We start from the raw sequence: 15,355 nt of genomic DNA, 5'->3' as shown, positions 1-15,355 counted from the left end.
GGACGGGGGGGAGGGAGAATTGCATTCTTACAGATTTCTTCTCAAATATTCCAAACACCTTCCAATGTACATACTGGCCATTTAATACCAACCCAAATAGTATAGTTTATTTTTCACTTAAAATTGACTGTCTGGATTAAAAAAGCGGTTTTGCCTCAGGCCCATGAATTTGATCATCTGAAATGTGCTACCTAGTGAAATAAAAAGATTCTAGAGATTTGTTAAAGGAAACAAATGATTATGATAATGAATGATGAGCAATAAATTTTTGTTGGCTTTACCACATTGGTATTCATTATAAAGTTAAATTCTAGCACTTGGCTTTTTCTCCCAAAGACCCATGTCCTTAAGAACACTCTCCACACGTACTGTAGCTTTTAGTTTAATACTTAGTTACTTATCTGAAGGCACTATTTTTTTTCTAAAATATAAGAGATTTCAATAAGGAAAGCATATATACACCAAAGTATGATATATACCCTTTAATAGTGCCCAGAGAGTCAGGATCAGAAGTCAGCTTAGAGCTGCATTTGGCTTTCTTTTCCCTAAAATAAAAGAAAAATAAAGCCAACTAAGACTATAGAGAAAGGGGAAAAGTATCTATTTGGAAGTGTGCACTTGAAGCAGAGAGAGAGAGAGAGAGAGAGAGAGAGAGAGAGAGAGAGAGAGAGAGAGCAGGAGAGAACACAAATGAAATAGGGAGCAAAGTCTAAGCAGCTTGAAATGAAATAGGGAGCAAAGTCTAAGCAGCTTGAAATGATAACACTGAATAGACATATCAGCAAACACTTACTACAGGTAGCTTCTGGCCTTGAACTACATGATTGTAGTTCACCTCTGAGGTTAGAACCACAAATAAAGAAGAATTGACTTTTTATTATAACTCCCCTACACTTAACTGTACTGTTTACATAGATAATAGTCCAAAAAGAGATCCTCAAATGATATTAAACCACTTTCTACTTGCAAGTCATCGAATGTGAAGCCTAGCTATAACAGCTCTTTCCTCAATTTATAAATACTTTCAAGTATTTTCAAAATAAAACTGGCTCAAATGGAAATGTAAATACTAATATTTAACCCACACAGATTGTCATTCATTGAAAGGATAGGAAATGATGACTCTTATGTATTTTTTAAAAGACACTTTTGGTTTAAAGTGTATTTTCCATCTTGCTAACTATTAATTCTGTTGGTAACATGCCACCAAACAGCCAATTGGGTTCTCAATAAACATTTGTTGTTGAATGAACATAGTTATATTTGGAGTTCAGCTGCATAATAATTGGTATTTATCGTTACAGGGCTTGCTGAACATGAAAAGTGTGAAGGATATTTTAGCTCTCATTCTGGCTTTTGGAAATTACATGAATGGAGGAAATAGGACTCGGGGACAAGCAGATGGATACAGCTTAGAAATCCTGCCCAAACTCAAGGATGTCAAAAGTCGGGTATTTATTTGTTTTGTAATAAATGTCTATGATCTGCCATTATTTTTCTTATATCCCTTTAATTAAAAAAAAGAAAACATTTTTCTGATTGTTCCATTTATCTCCATCTTTCTCATAACAATATACTTTTCCTTTGACTTTGGAATAAATTAGCTTTTTGTTTTTAATGTTTGATCTTATTTTGATGTCAAGATTCCCACTACATATTTGTTTGCTCTAAAATGCAGTTAGATGTTGAATTGCAGTGAGAGAGTAAAACAGATAGCATATGGTATTAGCCATAGCACAGGCTTGAATTTATTGTTGACCACTTGTAATTTATTCATTCCTGTGGATGGACCAATGTTGAATCACCACTTGAGCTGAGTGTTTGACTTATTCTTTTGCCCACAACAATAAGGCTGGAGGTTAACTGTCAAACTCTCTGAGCTTGATTATCATTTGGCTCCACACCCCTGCAGAGCCACCTCTTTAGAAACAACCAGCCATACCTAGGCATCCTATACGGGGGCAGTGGGAGTGGAGGGAGGGGAAACATAGAGGCAAATTAGAATTAGATCCATGTGAACAAGACTCAAAGGCTGCCTTGTAGGAGGGCCTGGCCTCCCAGGGTCATAAAGTGGCATGGCATTCCTTTTAAGCTGTCCTGATTGTTTTTCACACCATTAAGAACACACATCTTTTGAAAGGTGGGAAGGGAGGGATGGTTTTCTGTTCTAGTCCCTGATTCCCTTTAACACTCCCTGCCCCCTCCTGTCTTGGTTTATGCCAGAAAATATAGAGACACCATTTTATTTATTTATTTATTTATTTGTTTGTTTATTTTGTTTGTTTGTTTGTTTGTTTGTTTGTTTTAGCCATGACCTCAGAGGTCTTATGGATTATTTGTAGGTTTTTGTGTTTTTTTTTACTCCACAAAGAGCAGTATAGTGTCATTTCTTTGCATGGATACCATAAAAAATGGATGCGACAAAGAGGAGAGAGAGAAATATTGCCGGTCTCAGAATTAGGGCCAGGTATCACAAACTAAAAGTGTTAAATGTCAAAAACTAAGATTTTTGGCTCTCCGCTGTATAATACAGCAGAGTCTCGTATGAATGATTTTCATTTAAGCTTCTCTTTTAAACCTAGGATAATGGGATTAATCTGGTGGACTATGTCGTGAAATACTACCTGCGTTACTACGATCAGGTAAGAAATGGCATTATGTGGAAAACTACACAAATGGGGCTTCAACTCTTACACATTGTTGGCATTCAGCAATCAGATGATGGATGGATGGATGGATGGATTTCAAGTCCAACATAGAATCTGAGAGCTAGCCAGCCTCCTTGGTTTATGGATGGAAACACTGAAGCCAAGAGTGTTTCACAGACTCTTGTGAAGAGAAGCTCTATTTGGTGGTACAGGTCTACTGACTCTCACTCCGCTGTGTGTCACAGCTTTGGAGAGACCCCCAGTACCCCCGTGCCTTCTGACCAGGCTGCCAGGGCCTTTGTGAAGTCTATAGCCATTCAGTAAGTGGTTATATTTGAAACTAGATTCTGGGATGCAGACCAAAATTTAGGAAATTAATATTCAGAATGCCCAATACATTCTCAGTAAATGTTCATCTGGGAACAAGTTGCAGATGTGGAATTTGAAATCCCTTCTCTTTGCTTAAATTACATTTGCAATTAGAAATAACGTTTTCTGTGAGAATCTACCTGAGCATAATTTTCTGTATTTTATTCCTCCTCATTAAATTGAGAACAAGGAGTCCTAGCTTTGAGAAGAAAGAGGTACTGTTGTAAGATGTTGAGAAATCTAGCAATCAAGATGAATGGAAAAAGTCTCCGGAAAATGTTGTCAGGACTCCTGCTTAACTATCCATGGAAGCAGAGTTTTTCCTAGGTACTGAGGGAAGGAAAATTAAAGATGCCAGAGCCTTAGTTTTAAGGGCCTACAATTTCATCCAGACGACCAGCTAAGCACTGATGAGGTTCCTAGTTCCCTTTCTTGCCCTCCTGGTGGGTTTATCTAACTGTTCTCAATATATCTACAACCAGGATTCTCATCCCACCCCACCCCTCAACTTCTCCCCTGTTTCTATTAAAGATATTATAATTTTGGTCATTTAGACAAGAAATTGTGCTTCTCTTTGGTTGATCTCTGTCCTTCAATTCAAATTGTCTGTCGTGTTCTTCCCTGGTTTCTATCGTAAGTGACCCCAGACCATTCAGGCTTTAAGATAACTCACCCAGGGGAATTTTGATTTCCCGGGTGGCCTTCTTACCATTCTAGTCTATCCCATAGCCTTCGGCCTGATTACATTTTATAGTTCTGATCATTTTACATCACTTTTATACTCTAAAACAAAATGGCTCCCCTTTTTCAAGTGAATTAAGACTCTATCCAATTTAATGCCAGTGTTTTACAACCAGATTTATTACTTTCCCTCTGTGCACATTCTATGCTTCAACTCAAGACTTGATGTTTTCCAAACACACCCTGTGCTTTCTTCCTGATGTGTTTTTACATCTGATTTTCTCCCTAATTGGAATTATTCTTGTCACTAGCCTTTTTATAAGACTTCTCTTTTTTCTTATGAATATCTCTTAAAATACCTTTTTTGGGGGGAAAGCTTCCACTAATATAAATATATATATTGAGCTCTTCAAAATCAATTAGCAAAAATCATCTTATTCCTTCTCATTTTTTTTTTTTTAAAAAAGGTGGCAAAACAAACTGCAGGTAACCACAGAAAACAAATAGAAGATATAAGTTGCCAACTGTATGTATAGAATTAGCAATCTATACTGATCCAACCTTTCTCAGGTCTGCTTGAATGGTTGACTGAGTTCCTATCTGTTTAAGATCTGTAGGTCAAATGAGACCCTTATCTGGTTTGCTCTGGATTCACTGAGCTATATGTCCATATGGGTATCTTGAAAAAATTTCACATCATGTGCTTCTCAAGCTGTTTTCCCAGAGAGCTGTGCCTGCTTACAGGGAACCCCTTTTCCTAATTCAGATGCGCTGTATGGGCTAGTGAGACTTTGACCTTTTTGTATTTGAAACCCTATGAATATGTGTAATATTATACATATTTCTAAGGGTTTTTATCCTTAGGAAAAAAGTAAGGGCATGTATCACTATATTATTTTAAATAATTTGTAGTAGCAAAATATCACAGAATTTTTTAGTAGGCGTCCAAAGGTAGACACTGAGGTCAAATAAATTATGCTAGAATCATAAAATGGAATACACTACCATGGAAAGTGTCTAAGAGAATGTTTACTAGCATTGGAAAATGCTCTTGATCTGCTTTTAAATTACAAATGTGTTTAGAATAATATATACTATAATCTCCAATATGTAAATATAAATACACACAAACACTCAGAAGTACCTGGAAAGATATATATTAAAATGTTTGATTATTTATGGATAGAATTGTAAACAAAGGAAAGTAAAGAATTGTAAGAGATTTTTACTTTCTTCTTCCTTTTAATTACTAAACCTAATGAACATGTGTCACTTTTGTAAAAGGAGAAAAAGATATAATAAAAAATATTGCAATCTTACAATATGACCCTTCTTCCAAGAGGGTTTTGCTCAGTTCCTTTTCTTTTAATTGTTTTAAGCCCAGGAACACTTTGTTTGCATGACTCACTTAAAATACGTTTTCTGCCTCATCTGCAGATATCAATGAGCAATACCATTGCCCTGGTATTGCTTCCTGAGATCCAGAACTCGTTATCTCTTTCTAGTGTCTGTAATGTTGGTGCCTGATAAATACTTGCTGAGTTGTATGTTCTGCGAATATTGACAAGAATGTAATAAAGCCATCTGTAAAGAATTAGGTATGAGGAGGTGAAAGCTAATTTCTGGTAGAGTGGGGAAGTATATTGCTTCAGGCAATATGTACGTACCCTAAGTTCTGGCAGCAGGTACCGGTGTGGCAGAAGCATTCTGAGAGGTGACCTTTCTAATCCCAGGTTGACGTGAGCAGATATACCTCCTGGTGTCTGATACATTGTGTAGGAAGACTGAGATTTGCCTATGATATATGGCTCCCGTTGAAGAAAGACAAACCCAGTGAAATCAGCTTTCCAGAGGAAAATCTTATCGTAAGAAGAGTTTCAAACTTGGAATGGTCCAGCTTAGGAAAAACAAGAAGTCAACATTCGTGTGGTCCTCGCCTAGTTTTCACTGTGCAGAATGCATTTCACTCAACAAGAGCGTAGAATTTTGTGATTTATTAAACGATCCTCTCCCGTTAGGAGCATATGCGATGATTTCTGTGGTTAGTAGTGATGAGCAATTAGCTGAGGAAAGGTGACTTCTGTTCCAGGCTTTCTTCCACTCATGCCAGGTTTTGGGTCCAAGTCTAGGTCTGTGAAGTTTAAAGAAACCCATCTAGAGCCATGTCTTTTGAACTCTAATTGAGCAAATTTCACAAGAACTACTACTAGGCTGATTGGCTCAGGAGCATTTTCTCAATTAAAAAAAAAGAAAAATGAAGCTGGACTGAGTTTGATAAAAAGTTTTGGAAAATAGGAAGAGATATTATTCATGAGTCCTTCCAGTGTGGATCACCATGGAGTTTTGTGGCAAGCGTCTTAGATGTCGTTCCATCTTGGCACTCAGACTCGATACTGCTTCCATGGTCATTAAAGTAGTCAAATAAGTATAGGACGATGAAAAAAGTTCATTGATCATGTAAAATATTGTCCTATGCACATGAGGAGAACCACCTTCTTTTAGCATCCCAAGTAAAGCTAAAGGTCTTAAAGAAAGGGGAAGAGTCAAGGGAATTCTGAAACCACAAGAAAATATGAAGAAGGTAAGTTAGATGTCTCCTGCTGAAGGTACATATTTCCCAGAACAGTGTTTTGTAGCTCCTCTGTGATGTTTCCAAACAGAATTTATTGAGAGGCCAGAGGTTACATTCTATATGGAGACCAAGGCACAGTGCCTGCCTTCTTGTCTAATAGGGAAGACGTACAAACTTACAGGAAATTTATAAATTAATGTTGGTAAGTGCTGTGGGAATGGTAAATACAAGGGGCTCTTGGAAACATCAAGAGTTGGTTGCTGGGACTTAAGGGGAATCTTTGAGGAAGTGATATCTGTTTTGAGATTTGAAGGATGAGTATGAATAAGGAGGTATGAGGACGTTCTGGGGAAGGGTCGGTTTCATAGAAAAGTTTTACAAAAGCCTAGAGGCAAGAGACCATGACTTGTCCTATTTTTTTTTTTTTTTATGAAAGTTGGGGAAGGGAGTTAGAAATAGGGGGAAGGTAGAAATAAGGCTGTAGATGTAGACAGAGACCAGATCATAAAGTGCCTTATAAAGCAGTTTTAGAGTCTGGAACCAGTCCTAATAGCAGTAGGAAAAATGGAATGTGAAGGAAAGCTGGCAAAGTAGCCTATGTGGAGAGACCTGAGGATTGTCTGAGATGAGCAAGATACGAAGCTACATTAAACAACCCAGGAAGAAGCCAGATAGACTGGAAAAGAAATTGGAGACTCAGCTTTTCTCTCAATGTGCCTGATGAACGTTTTGTCCCTCAAGATGTTTCTTAGCTCAGGTCTTTGAGGGATAGTTGTGGGACTTGTCAAAAACTATACCCAGTCATGTCCACATTAAATATGTGGTATGAGTACCCAAACAACATTTGGAAAATTTTTACAAATATGTGAAGAATTCAACCCCCCTCCACACACACACACACACACACACACACACACACACACACACACGTGTACATGCATGCTTTAAGGTGCAGAGGAAGGTAGGTAAAAGTGTAAGGCAGAGTAATTGTTTCTTCCATTGCAGTGCTATCTTACTCAGTACCTTCCAATTCACACCCATTGGCAGACCTCAATGATGAGTTTCTAATTGCTACCATATGCAACCCATACAGGGACTTTTAATTTAAATACTTTCATGTGTTCCTCCTATGCCCTTTTCCATGGACATAGAGTGCCCAAGATCAGGACATACCTGACAATTTTCTCTTTTATTCATGAGGCAAAATGGAACCTCACCCATGCCATAGCCAATCTAAATGCCAGTATGAACAAAAGGATTTTGTGAAAGACAACAAAGCACTTCAAAGTAACCAGTCCAAACTGAGGAACCCCAGAGGAATGTTGCTGCGATGTTTATTCAAACATTCAATAAGATATGCTTTGGAATTCCAACTGAAAGTGACTATTGGGAAGTATAATGTGCTTTTCTCCACCATGTCTTTCAGGAAGCAGGAACAGAAAAGAGTGTTTTCCCCCTGCCTGAACCACAAGATTTCTTTCTGGCTTCCCAGGTCAAGTTTGAAGACCTCATCAAAGACTTGAGAAAACTGAAGAGGCAACTGGAAGGTAACAGGAACTGCTCTGTTATGATAATAGCTAAGAGTTTTTAAAAATGATTTAAGAGGATTATTTGTGTGTGGCTCATGGAATGGAATGGGTGCAGAGTTCAGCTAAGGTATGCTACAACCCTTACGAAGCGTTCCATTTCTAGGTATTTTTGGAGACACTGGACTTACATATATCTCTCTCTTTTACTAGTGTTAGTACTTGTTTTATCCACATTTCCCAAAACATAATAGATATAATTTTAATAATAATAATAATAATAATAATAATATTAACAACCCAAACCCTTTACTGGATGCTTACTGGGGTCTCATATAATTCTTATAACAAACCTAATAAGCAGGAACTATACTAACTTTCTTTTTACAGATAAGAAAAATGAGGCTTGGAGAAGTTATGTTCACACAGGCAGTGCAAAACAGACTTACTGAATTCTATCTGATTAAAACTTATGCATTTTCTAAACAAGTTTACTATGCTGCCTTCTCTCTCTCCAGCTCCCTCTTCCCACTTGCTCCCATGCCCTCTCCCTCTTCTTGTCATACACATGCTTGTGCGTGTGCGCGCGAGCGTGCACACACACACACACACACACACACACGTGTTCCTATATATTTGGTTTATATATATGAGTCTAATAAGGATGGCAAGACATTCTATTTTCATTTATTTTACATTTTTTAATTATTCAAAGCAAGATTCTAAAAGCCCTTTGGGCTTTTTTAAAAGGTGAAAATATGCTTCTCTTGGGCAGGAATTTTCCTTTGGCATTACGAGAGTCTTGTGTTTTCACTGTGGAGACATCTCCTTGTCCAAGAATATAAATACTTGCGCTGGAGCATTTGTAGCTCCAACTGAAGAGCTCTGTGGAGGATTTAGGGAGCGTGTTAATGTGGAAATGGAGCCCAGAGTGCCAAAAGGCGAGCTTGAGGAAATGAAGAGCTTGAACCAGGAATATTTTTACACTAAGACATAAAATAAACATTCAAAAAATGTTTATTGTGAAAGAGTGCTCAGAAACCCAAGTCTTAGACAGAGAACAGCTTGGACTGGAAGTGAAGGGGCAAGGTCTGCTTGGAGTGGCAGGGAAAACCATTTGTTTTTACTTTGGGCATAAACTTGCTTAAATAAGGACAGTGGTTACAAGTGAATATTTTTACCTTGTAAATTATTTTTAAAGGAACATGTGGACTTTTTCCGCCTCTTGTTGATGTGGTTGAGAGCGTGAATTCAACCAAATGAATGCTTTGTTGAGGAATGCAATATGTGGACTTGTGGTTATTCTATTCCCTTTCCTAAAAAAATAAAATAAAATAAAAAATGACAGTTTTGTTCTTGTCTAACATGAGGAGCTTGATTCTTACTTGAGCAAAGCAGAGTAAGCCATCATGGAGCAGTTTCCTCTGTCCCTCTCCAGAGGTGGAATTAGGATCCAGGCCAGGCCCCAGGATGGCTGCAGGTGAGCAGTGGCAGCAAAGACCCATGTTTGTTCACTCCTCAGCTACCCCTGAAGACCCATCCCCCAGCTCTTGGCCCCTTTGACAGCCTGGGCCTGCTGCTCCTCTTGTCTTTTAAACAGAAGCCTGATCTGCGTGTGATCTTTCCTCCTCTCCGGCCTTCCTTCCAGGGACTTCCTCTTTAAGGCATCCTGGTTCGGCACCTCCCTTAAACACCCTAGACACCCGTGCGTTTGATGATAAGTAGCAAAGGGATGAGAAGAGTAAATGAGGAAGACAGTGGACAGGCAGGGGTTCCCCAAAGCTCCCCACTTTGGTGTCTCTTATTCTCTCTAAGGAAATCCTAGCTGTCATTGCAGATCTCAGTACTCAACTGACACTTTTCTCAGTCCATTTTAAGGAGATATCAAACTTCTGCAGCTGGAGGGGCTGCCCTGGGAAGGAAAGCAGATCATCACAGTTATTTTTCTTCTTTGTATTGGACTTCACCAAGGAAGTACCATAAAGGCGACTGAAGAAACTAGGACTCCCCCACACACATTGAATATTTAAACAAAAAAATCCCTGCTAATCTTGAGGGATGCCAGTGTTTTTAACACATGAAAGGTACCTAGTAAATATTTAAAGAAAATACAGGCCGTTGGTTCTCTAATGAATTTCTTTTTCTTCTAAATACCATCTGGCAAGATGGCCAGAGTCGTGGCGGTCCGTTTCATCTCCCGTCCCCATTCAGGTTTCACCGCCTTTTCCATAAGGCCGTGGTGTGAGCCTAGATTGAATGTTTAATTGAAGAGGACATAATTTTCACACATACAGCAAAGATTTGATGAGGCTTTGAGGTTTATTGTAGCCATTAAAATGTCGTGGCTGCTGGCAAAACCCCAGAAAATGTCTAAAGCTAAACCAGATGTGATTAGCAAATTTCAAGAAGTCTCAAGCCCCGGTTCTCCTGGCAGTCGTGGCCCTTCAGGAGAACTTTGTTTTGAGTAGCCTGAACCACACCTTAACCATAGGAGGAGAATGAAACTAGAATTGTTGGCTGGACAAATGTCACTGACTTAAGTAGAGGTTTTCAATAAGCACCTTTCATAGAGACAAGAACTTTGAAGAGCACTCTTTTCCGGCGTGTAAGACAACCCCCCCCCCAATTTTACAGTTAGAACATAGGTTTAGGCCTATATTCGCTGTATAAGACTACCCCCCACTTCAAAGAAAAGACTTACTTTGCTGTCAAGATCTGCAGGTAATTTTTGTGCAATTTTGGTCTTTTCCCCCCTATTTTTGGTTGACTTTTTTTCATTTCAAAAGTCATCTTATACGCCGGAAAATACGGTATGTTGGTAAACACAGCAAGGAATTGATGACAGTAATATCAACTTCAGTTTATTGCATTATACAATAATAATACATTATTGTTATCTATCAGGTGCTTTGCATATACCATTTCTTGAATTCTTACAATGACCATCTGAAACAGATATTATTACCAATCTCTCATAAGAGGAGGAAAATGAAGTTAATGGTGTTCATGTAACATGCTAAATTACTTCACAGGTGACAACCTAGCTACATTTTAAAACTAGATGTGACTTTAAACCATGTGCTAATGACATATCCTGCCAGTGGCCCAGCAGTCTCCATACCTTATCATGGATCAAAACAGAAAGGCATATATATAATCAAGACATTAGGACTCATAAAAATACAGAAAGAGCATCACTGAACATGTGCATGAGTACAATTCATACTCCTGGAACCATATAAGGAAACTCTTGGGTTGGGGATAAAAGAGGGAGGATCTGTGGGAGAGATGGGTTATAAAAGTGAATTAACACAGTATTGCATAAGATTAAGACCTCAGGCTTTGGAATCAGATGCATTTTTTACCGGTTTGGTGAAAGTAGGATCTTGTCAAGTAACAACCATAGAGTGTATTAATTTCTCACTCACAAAATGGGACAATTATAGTACATACACCATAGGAGGTCATGAATGCACACTTACTGAGTAAGGAAAGCTTTAATAAAGCCGACTGGGGGTATGTGAGTACCTCTTACTGGAAAATGCACAACTTGTAGAATCAGGCCCCTAATGTTGGTCAGCCAGCTGGCTGTTTATGGAGAATTGAATTCCCAGATCACTGTACACTCTTCTCTGCATTGTGGAAACAGAACCAAGTTCTTGGTGCTTGGGAGCATGTTCCAAATTTTGTTCACTGTTCTACAGCCCTTAATGAGATGATAATTTTGATTTTTCTGATATAAGTAATATTTGAGGGAAATCCAGCAAGCAGTAGGAATAGTTGCTCTCTTTCGTACTTGTCAACCTTGCTGGCCAAAATTTTGAAAGTATGATTATCAACCTATGTGGGTGGTAGACAGAATAATGGCTCCCAAAGGTGTCCAAACCCTAATTCTGGAATCTGTGAACATGCTACCTTACATGGCAAAAAGGGACTTTGCTAACACTGAGATGGGGAGATTAACCTAGACTAGCCAAGTGTGCCTAATCTAATCACATGGATATTTAAAAGTTGGGAACTTTCCTTGTCTGTGGTCAGCAGGAGGTAGTACAGTAGAATGATCAGAGAGATGCGATGTTGCTGGCTTTGAAGATGGAGAAAGTGGGCAATGAACCTAAGAATGCAGGAAGCCTCCAAAATTGGGAAAGGCAAGAAATAGATTCTCCCTAGAGCCTCCAGAGGGGTTTCAGCCTGTCAGCACCTTGATTTCAGCCCAGTGAGACCCTGGTTAGACTTCTAACATATGGGAACTATAGGTAATATATTCATGTTGTTTTAAGATACTTAAGTTTGTGGCAATTTGTTAAAGTACCAATAGAAAACAAACACACCAAAGGTGCGTTTCTGATTGTGTCAGTTGATACCAGTCACACACACACACACACACACACAGACACACACACACACAGATGTTGAGGCCATAGATGTGGGATTTCCCTGGTACTAGTGCTCACCAGTACTGCAGAAAATGTGAATAGTGCTTTCTAAAGAAAGAGTGGCTAGTCCGATAAACCTGGAAATATGCTCTATCCTGAAATCACATCATAGGAATTCATAGTGCACATGAGCTTATTAAAGATTTTAGGAAGTTCTGCAATTAAAAAAAGAACACACAAAAAAAAACCCCACAATTTATCCCTTTTTAAAGCAACATTTCTCAACTTAAAACATGAAACATGTGTGTATATGTATGTTTTGTGTGTTTTTTTCTTTCACTAAATACTTAGTAATATGTTGCAGAACATGCATTCTGTGAAATATAGCTTAAGGAATGATGTTGACTATCAAGTTTTTAATATAAAGACACAACTATTTATTAAAGCGTCATTCCTGGATGACCTTAACAGGAGGAGCTGTGATAAACAATCATGCTCTTTGCCCATTAATGTTGCTCTTAATACTCCCTGACCACACTGTCCTTAGCTGTCATCCATGTAAACAGAGTGGGTCGCATCCTCTTGGAAGTGTTGATGCTTGAAAACCAAAATGAATAGCCCTAGTGTTACTCAAAATTACCCTAGTGTCACCACTCCCAAATCCACATTTGTTTCACATCATCCTGCAATAGTATTTAATTGTGAAAAATTCACTCTGGCTATGAAAGTAAGAAGTTTAATGATTTTTTTGTTGTTGGAAGATAAGTCAGAACTCTTCAGATAGGTTTTGAAAAGTCATCCTATTCTAAAAAGTTTAAGAAGAAAAATAGCCCTGTCTGGGTAGCTCAGTTGATTAAAGCATTGTCCCTATATGCCAACGTTGTGGATTTGATCCCTTGGCAGGGCACATAGAAGAATCAACCAGTGAATGCATAAGTAAGTGGAACAACAAATCGATGTTTCTCTCTCTCTCTCAAATCAATTAGAAAATTATTTTTATAAAAATAAATTGTCATTTTAGCTAACAAAAGTTACTTAGTAATCCCTGTCATTAAGGGTGGGCTACTTAACCAGCTAACTATGATCTAAATCTGCATTGAAAATGATGCATTCTGAACCCTGTTATTGCATATATAAATTGGGAAAATGGAATTAGCAGTTAACCCTCAGTGTAAGATATACAAACTTATCTAAGAATGTTGGCTGAGGTGCAAGTTTGTGTGTGTTTTAAGATCATTTCAATGATGTCTTTTTCCCTAAATATTTAAGACTATATATTTGAACATGTCCTTTCTGATGAGCCATTTAGAAATATTTAGAAATACACTTATACATTTTTGGAAAGGCAAGAGTCTCTGTTGACTTTTTTGATATCTGTTGCCACTCTATAAATGTTTACCTGATAAATGTTTATCCTAAAATGTTAACTCTTTTAAGCCTTTTTAAAGTGAGATGCTATGTGAAATTCATAGTCCAGACATTGAAAAATGCTAACATTTTTATTTTAAGTTTGAATAGTAATAGTTCTAAACTAACTTTATATTGAAATACATCTGTAGGCATTTTCCATTCTGATGTCCTTATTTTAATGAAGTGACCAGATAAATCCTATATCATCCAGATGAGCCTCTGTTTGTATAATGCTAGTACTTAAACATTCTACTCAAAATTTAAATTATAGAAGGATATAAATTCATACATATATGAAAGTAACAGTTCAAGAAAGAGTGGTTGTTTTTTGTTGGGGAAGGGTGGTGGTAGATTTTCTAAATTATAGTCAATGTTGAAATTATAGTCAAAATATAGTCAATATTGTCCAGATGAAAATGGCAGATTGAATTCATTCATTTAGCTCCACTTCCTTCTAAAGGCTCACCAAAAATACTAACATGTTATTTAGATCATGCAGTCAAAACCATTTTAATCAGTAAAAGAGGGGAAATTAGGGAGGAAACCACACACCTACACATGTGAAATCATGAAGTGAGAACATTTATACATTTCTCATGGTTCTTGGCTAAGACTGGTGTAGTGGCAATAGTTTGACTATTAGGATATGCATATGAAATTTTTACAATTAAAATCAAGTTTAAAAACATAAGTTATAGCCCTGGCTAGTATGGCTTAGGTGGTTGGGTGTCATCCCATGTACTGAAAGGTTGTTGGTTTGAATCCCAGTCAGGGCACATGCCTAGGTTGGGGCTCGATCACCAGTAGGGGGCATGCAGGAGACCGCCTATTGATGTGCCACTCTCACATCAATGTTTCTCTTCTCCCTTCCTCTTCCTCTAAAAAAATCAATTAAAAAATGTTAGCTAGAACAACATAGCTCAATGATTGAGTGTTGACATATGAACCAGGATGTAATGGTTTGATTCTCAGGGCACATGCCTGGGTTGTAGGCTCTATTCCCACTAGAGTGTGTGCAGGTGGTGATTGATCACTAATTCTTATCACTGATGTTTCTGTCATCTCCCTCTCCATTCTTCTCTGAAATCAATAAAAATTATATATATATTTAATCTGTAAAAACAACAACACATAAGTTATGGTCAACTCTCAGTTATAGACAGGTAGAGTACTATGATTAAGGATTAGTCATAGTTTTTTACATATTAGTCTATTATTTGTAATGTTAATCACTATGAGCTATATTATTCGCATGTTAGAAAATATTTCTTGTTTGAAACTACATGGTAAGCAGTAGACTACCTGTTATTTCTCTTGAAAGGTGGAAAGAGTCCTCTCTTTTGCCATTTAGCTCACTTAAGTGTCTGAGCAAATATTAGGGTACCGGTTAATAATGCAGATTTTATAATCAAAGAAAACATGATAATTTCAAGAGAAACATAAAAAATGCTTTATTCAAAGTAATGTACATTGCTAGCTACACATTTCCTCCATCTTTCAGGTAATTTGTGGATACTGTCCCAATAGAACTTTTTTTGTTTTGAGGCAAATCATTCAGAAACCCAATTTTCTACTTGTTTGTATGTTTTGAAGTGCTGCCCAGAAAGTGCATGTGCCATCAATAGGAACAAGTGGTAATCTGAAGGAGCAAGGTCTGGTGAATACAGCAGGTGGACTAATACTTCCCAGGCAAGATCTTTTAACGTGTCTTTAACTGGTTTTGAAGTGTGTGATGGTGCATCATCATGAAGCAAAATTACTTTGCCATGACTT

General features: G+C 37.7%; 1 protein-coding gene across 4 annotated transcripts in view; it reads left to right on the top strand.

The window, feature by feature from the left end:
- The window catches only part of FMN1 (formin 1), a 368,268-nt gene that overhangs the window by 234,868 nt on the left and 118,045 nt on the right, over positions 1-15,355 (top strand). For all 4 annotated transcript variants that reach the window (XM_084890795.1, XM_084890796.1, XM_084890798.1 and 1 more), the window contains 3 exons: positions 1,305-1,451; positions 2,583-2,642; positions 7,697-7,817. In XM_084890795.1, coding sequence (XP_084746921.1) covers positions 1,305-1,451; positions 2,583-2,642; positions 7,697-7,817 — 328 coding nt within the window. The remainder of the gene's footprint in view (positions 1-1,304; positions 1,452-2,582; positions 2,643-7,696; positions 7,818-15,355) is intronic.

Source organism: Pipistrellus hanaki (genome assembly GCF_964339955.1).
Source record: "Pipistrellus hanaki genome assembly, chromosome: 1".
NCBI lineage: Eukaryota > Metazoa > Chordata > Mammalia > Chiroptera > Vespertilionidae > Pipistrellus > Pipistrellus hanaki.
The sequence above is the reverse complement of the archived record's forward strand: the minus strand, read 5'-3'. Positions and strand labels throughout refer to the sequence as shown.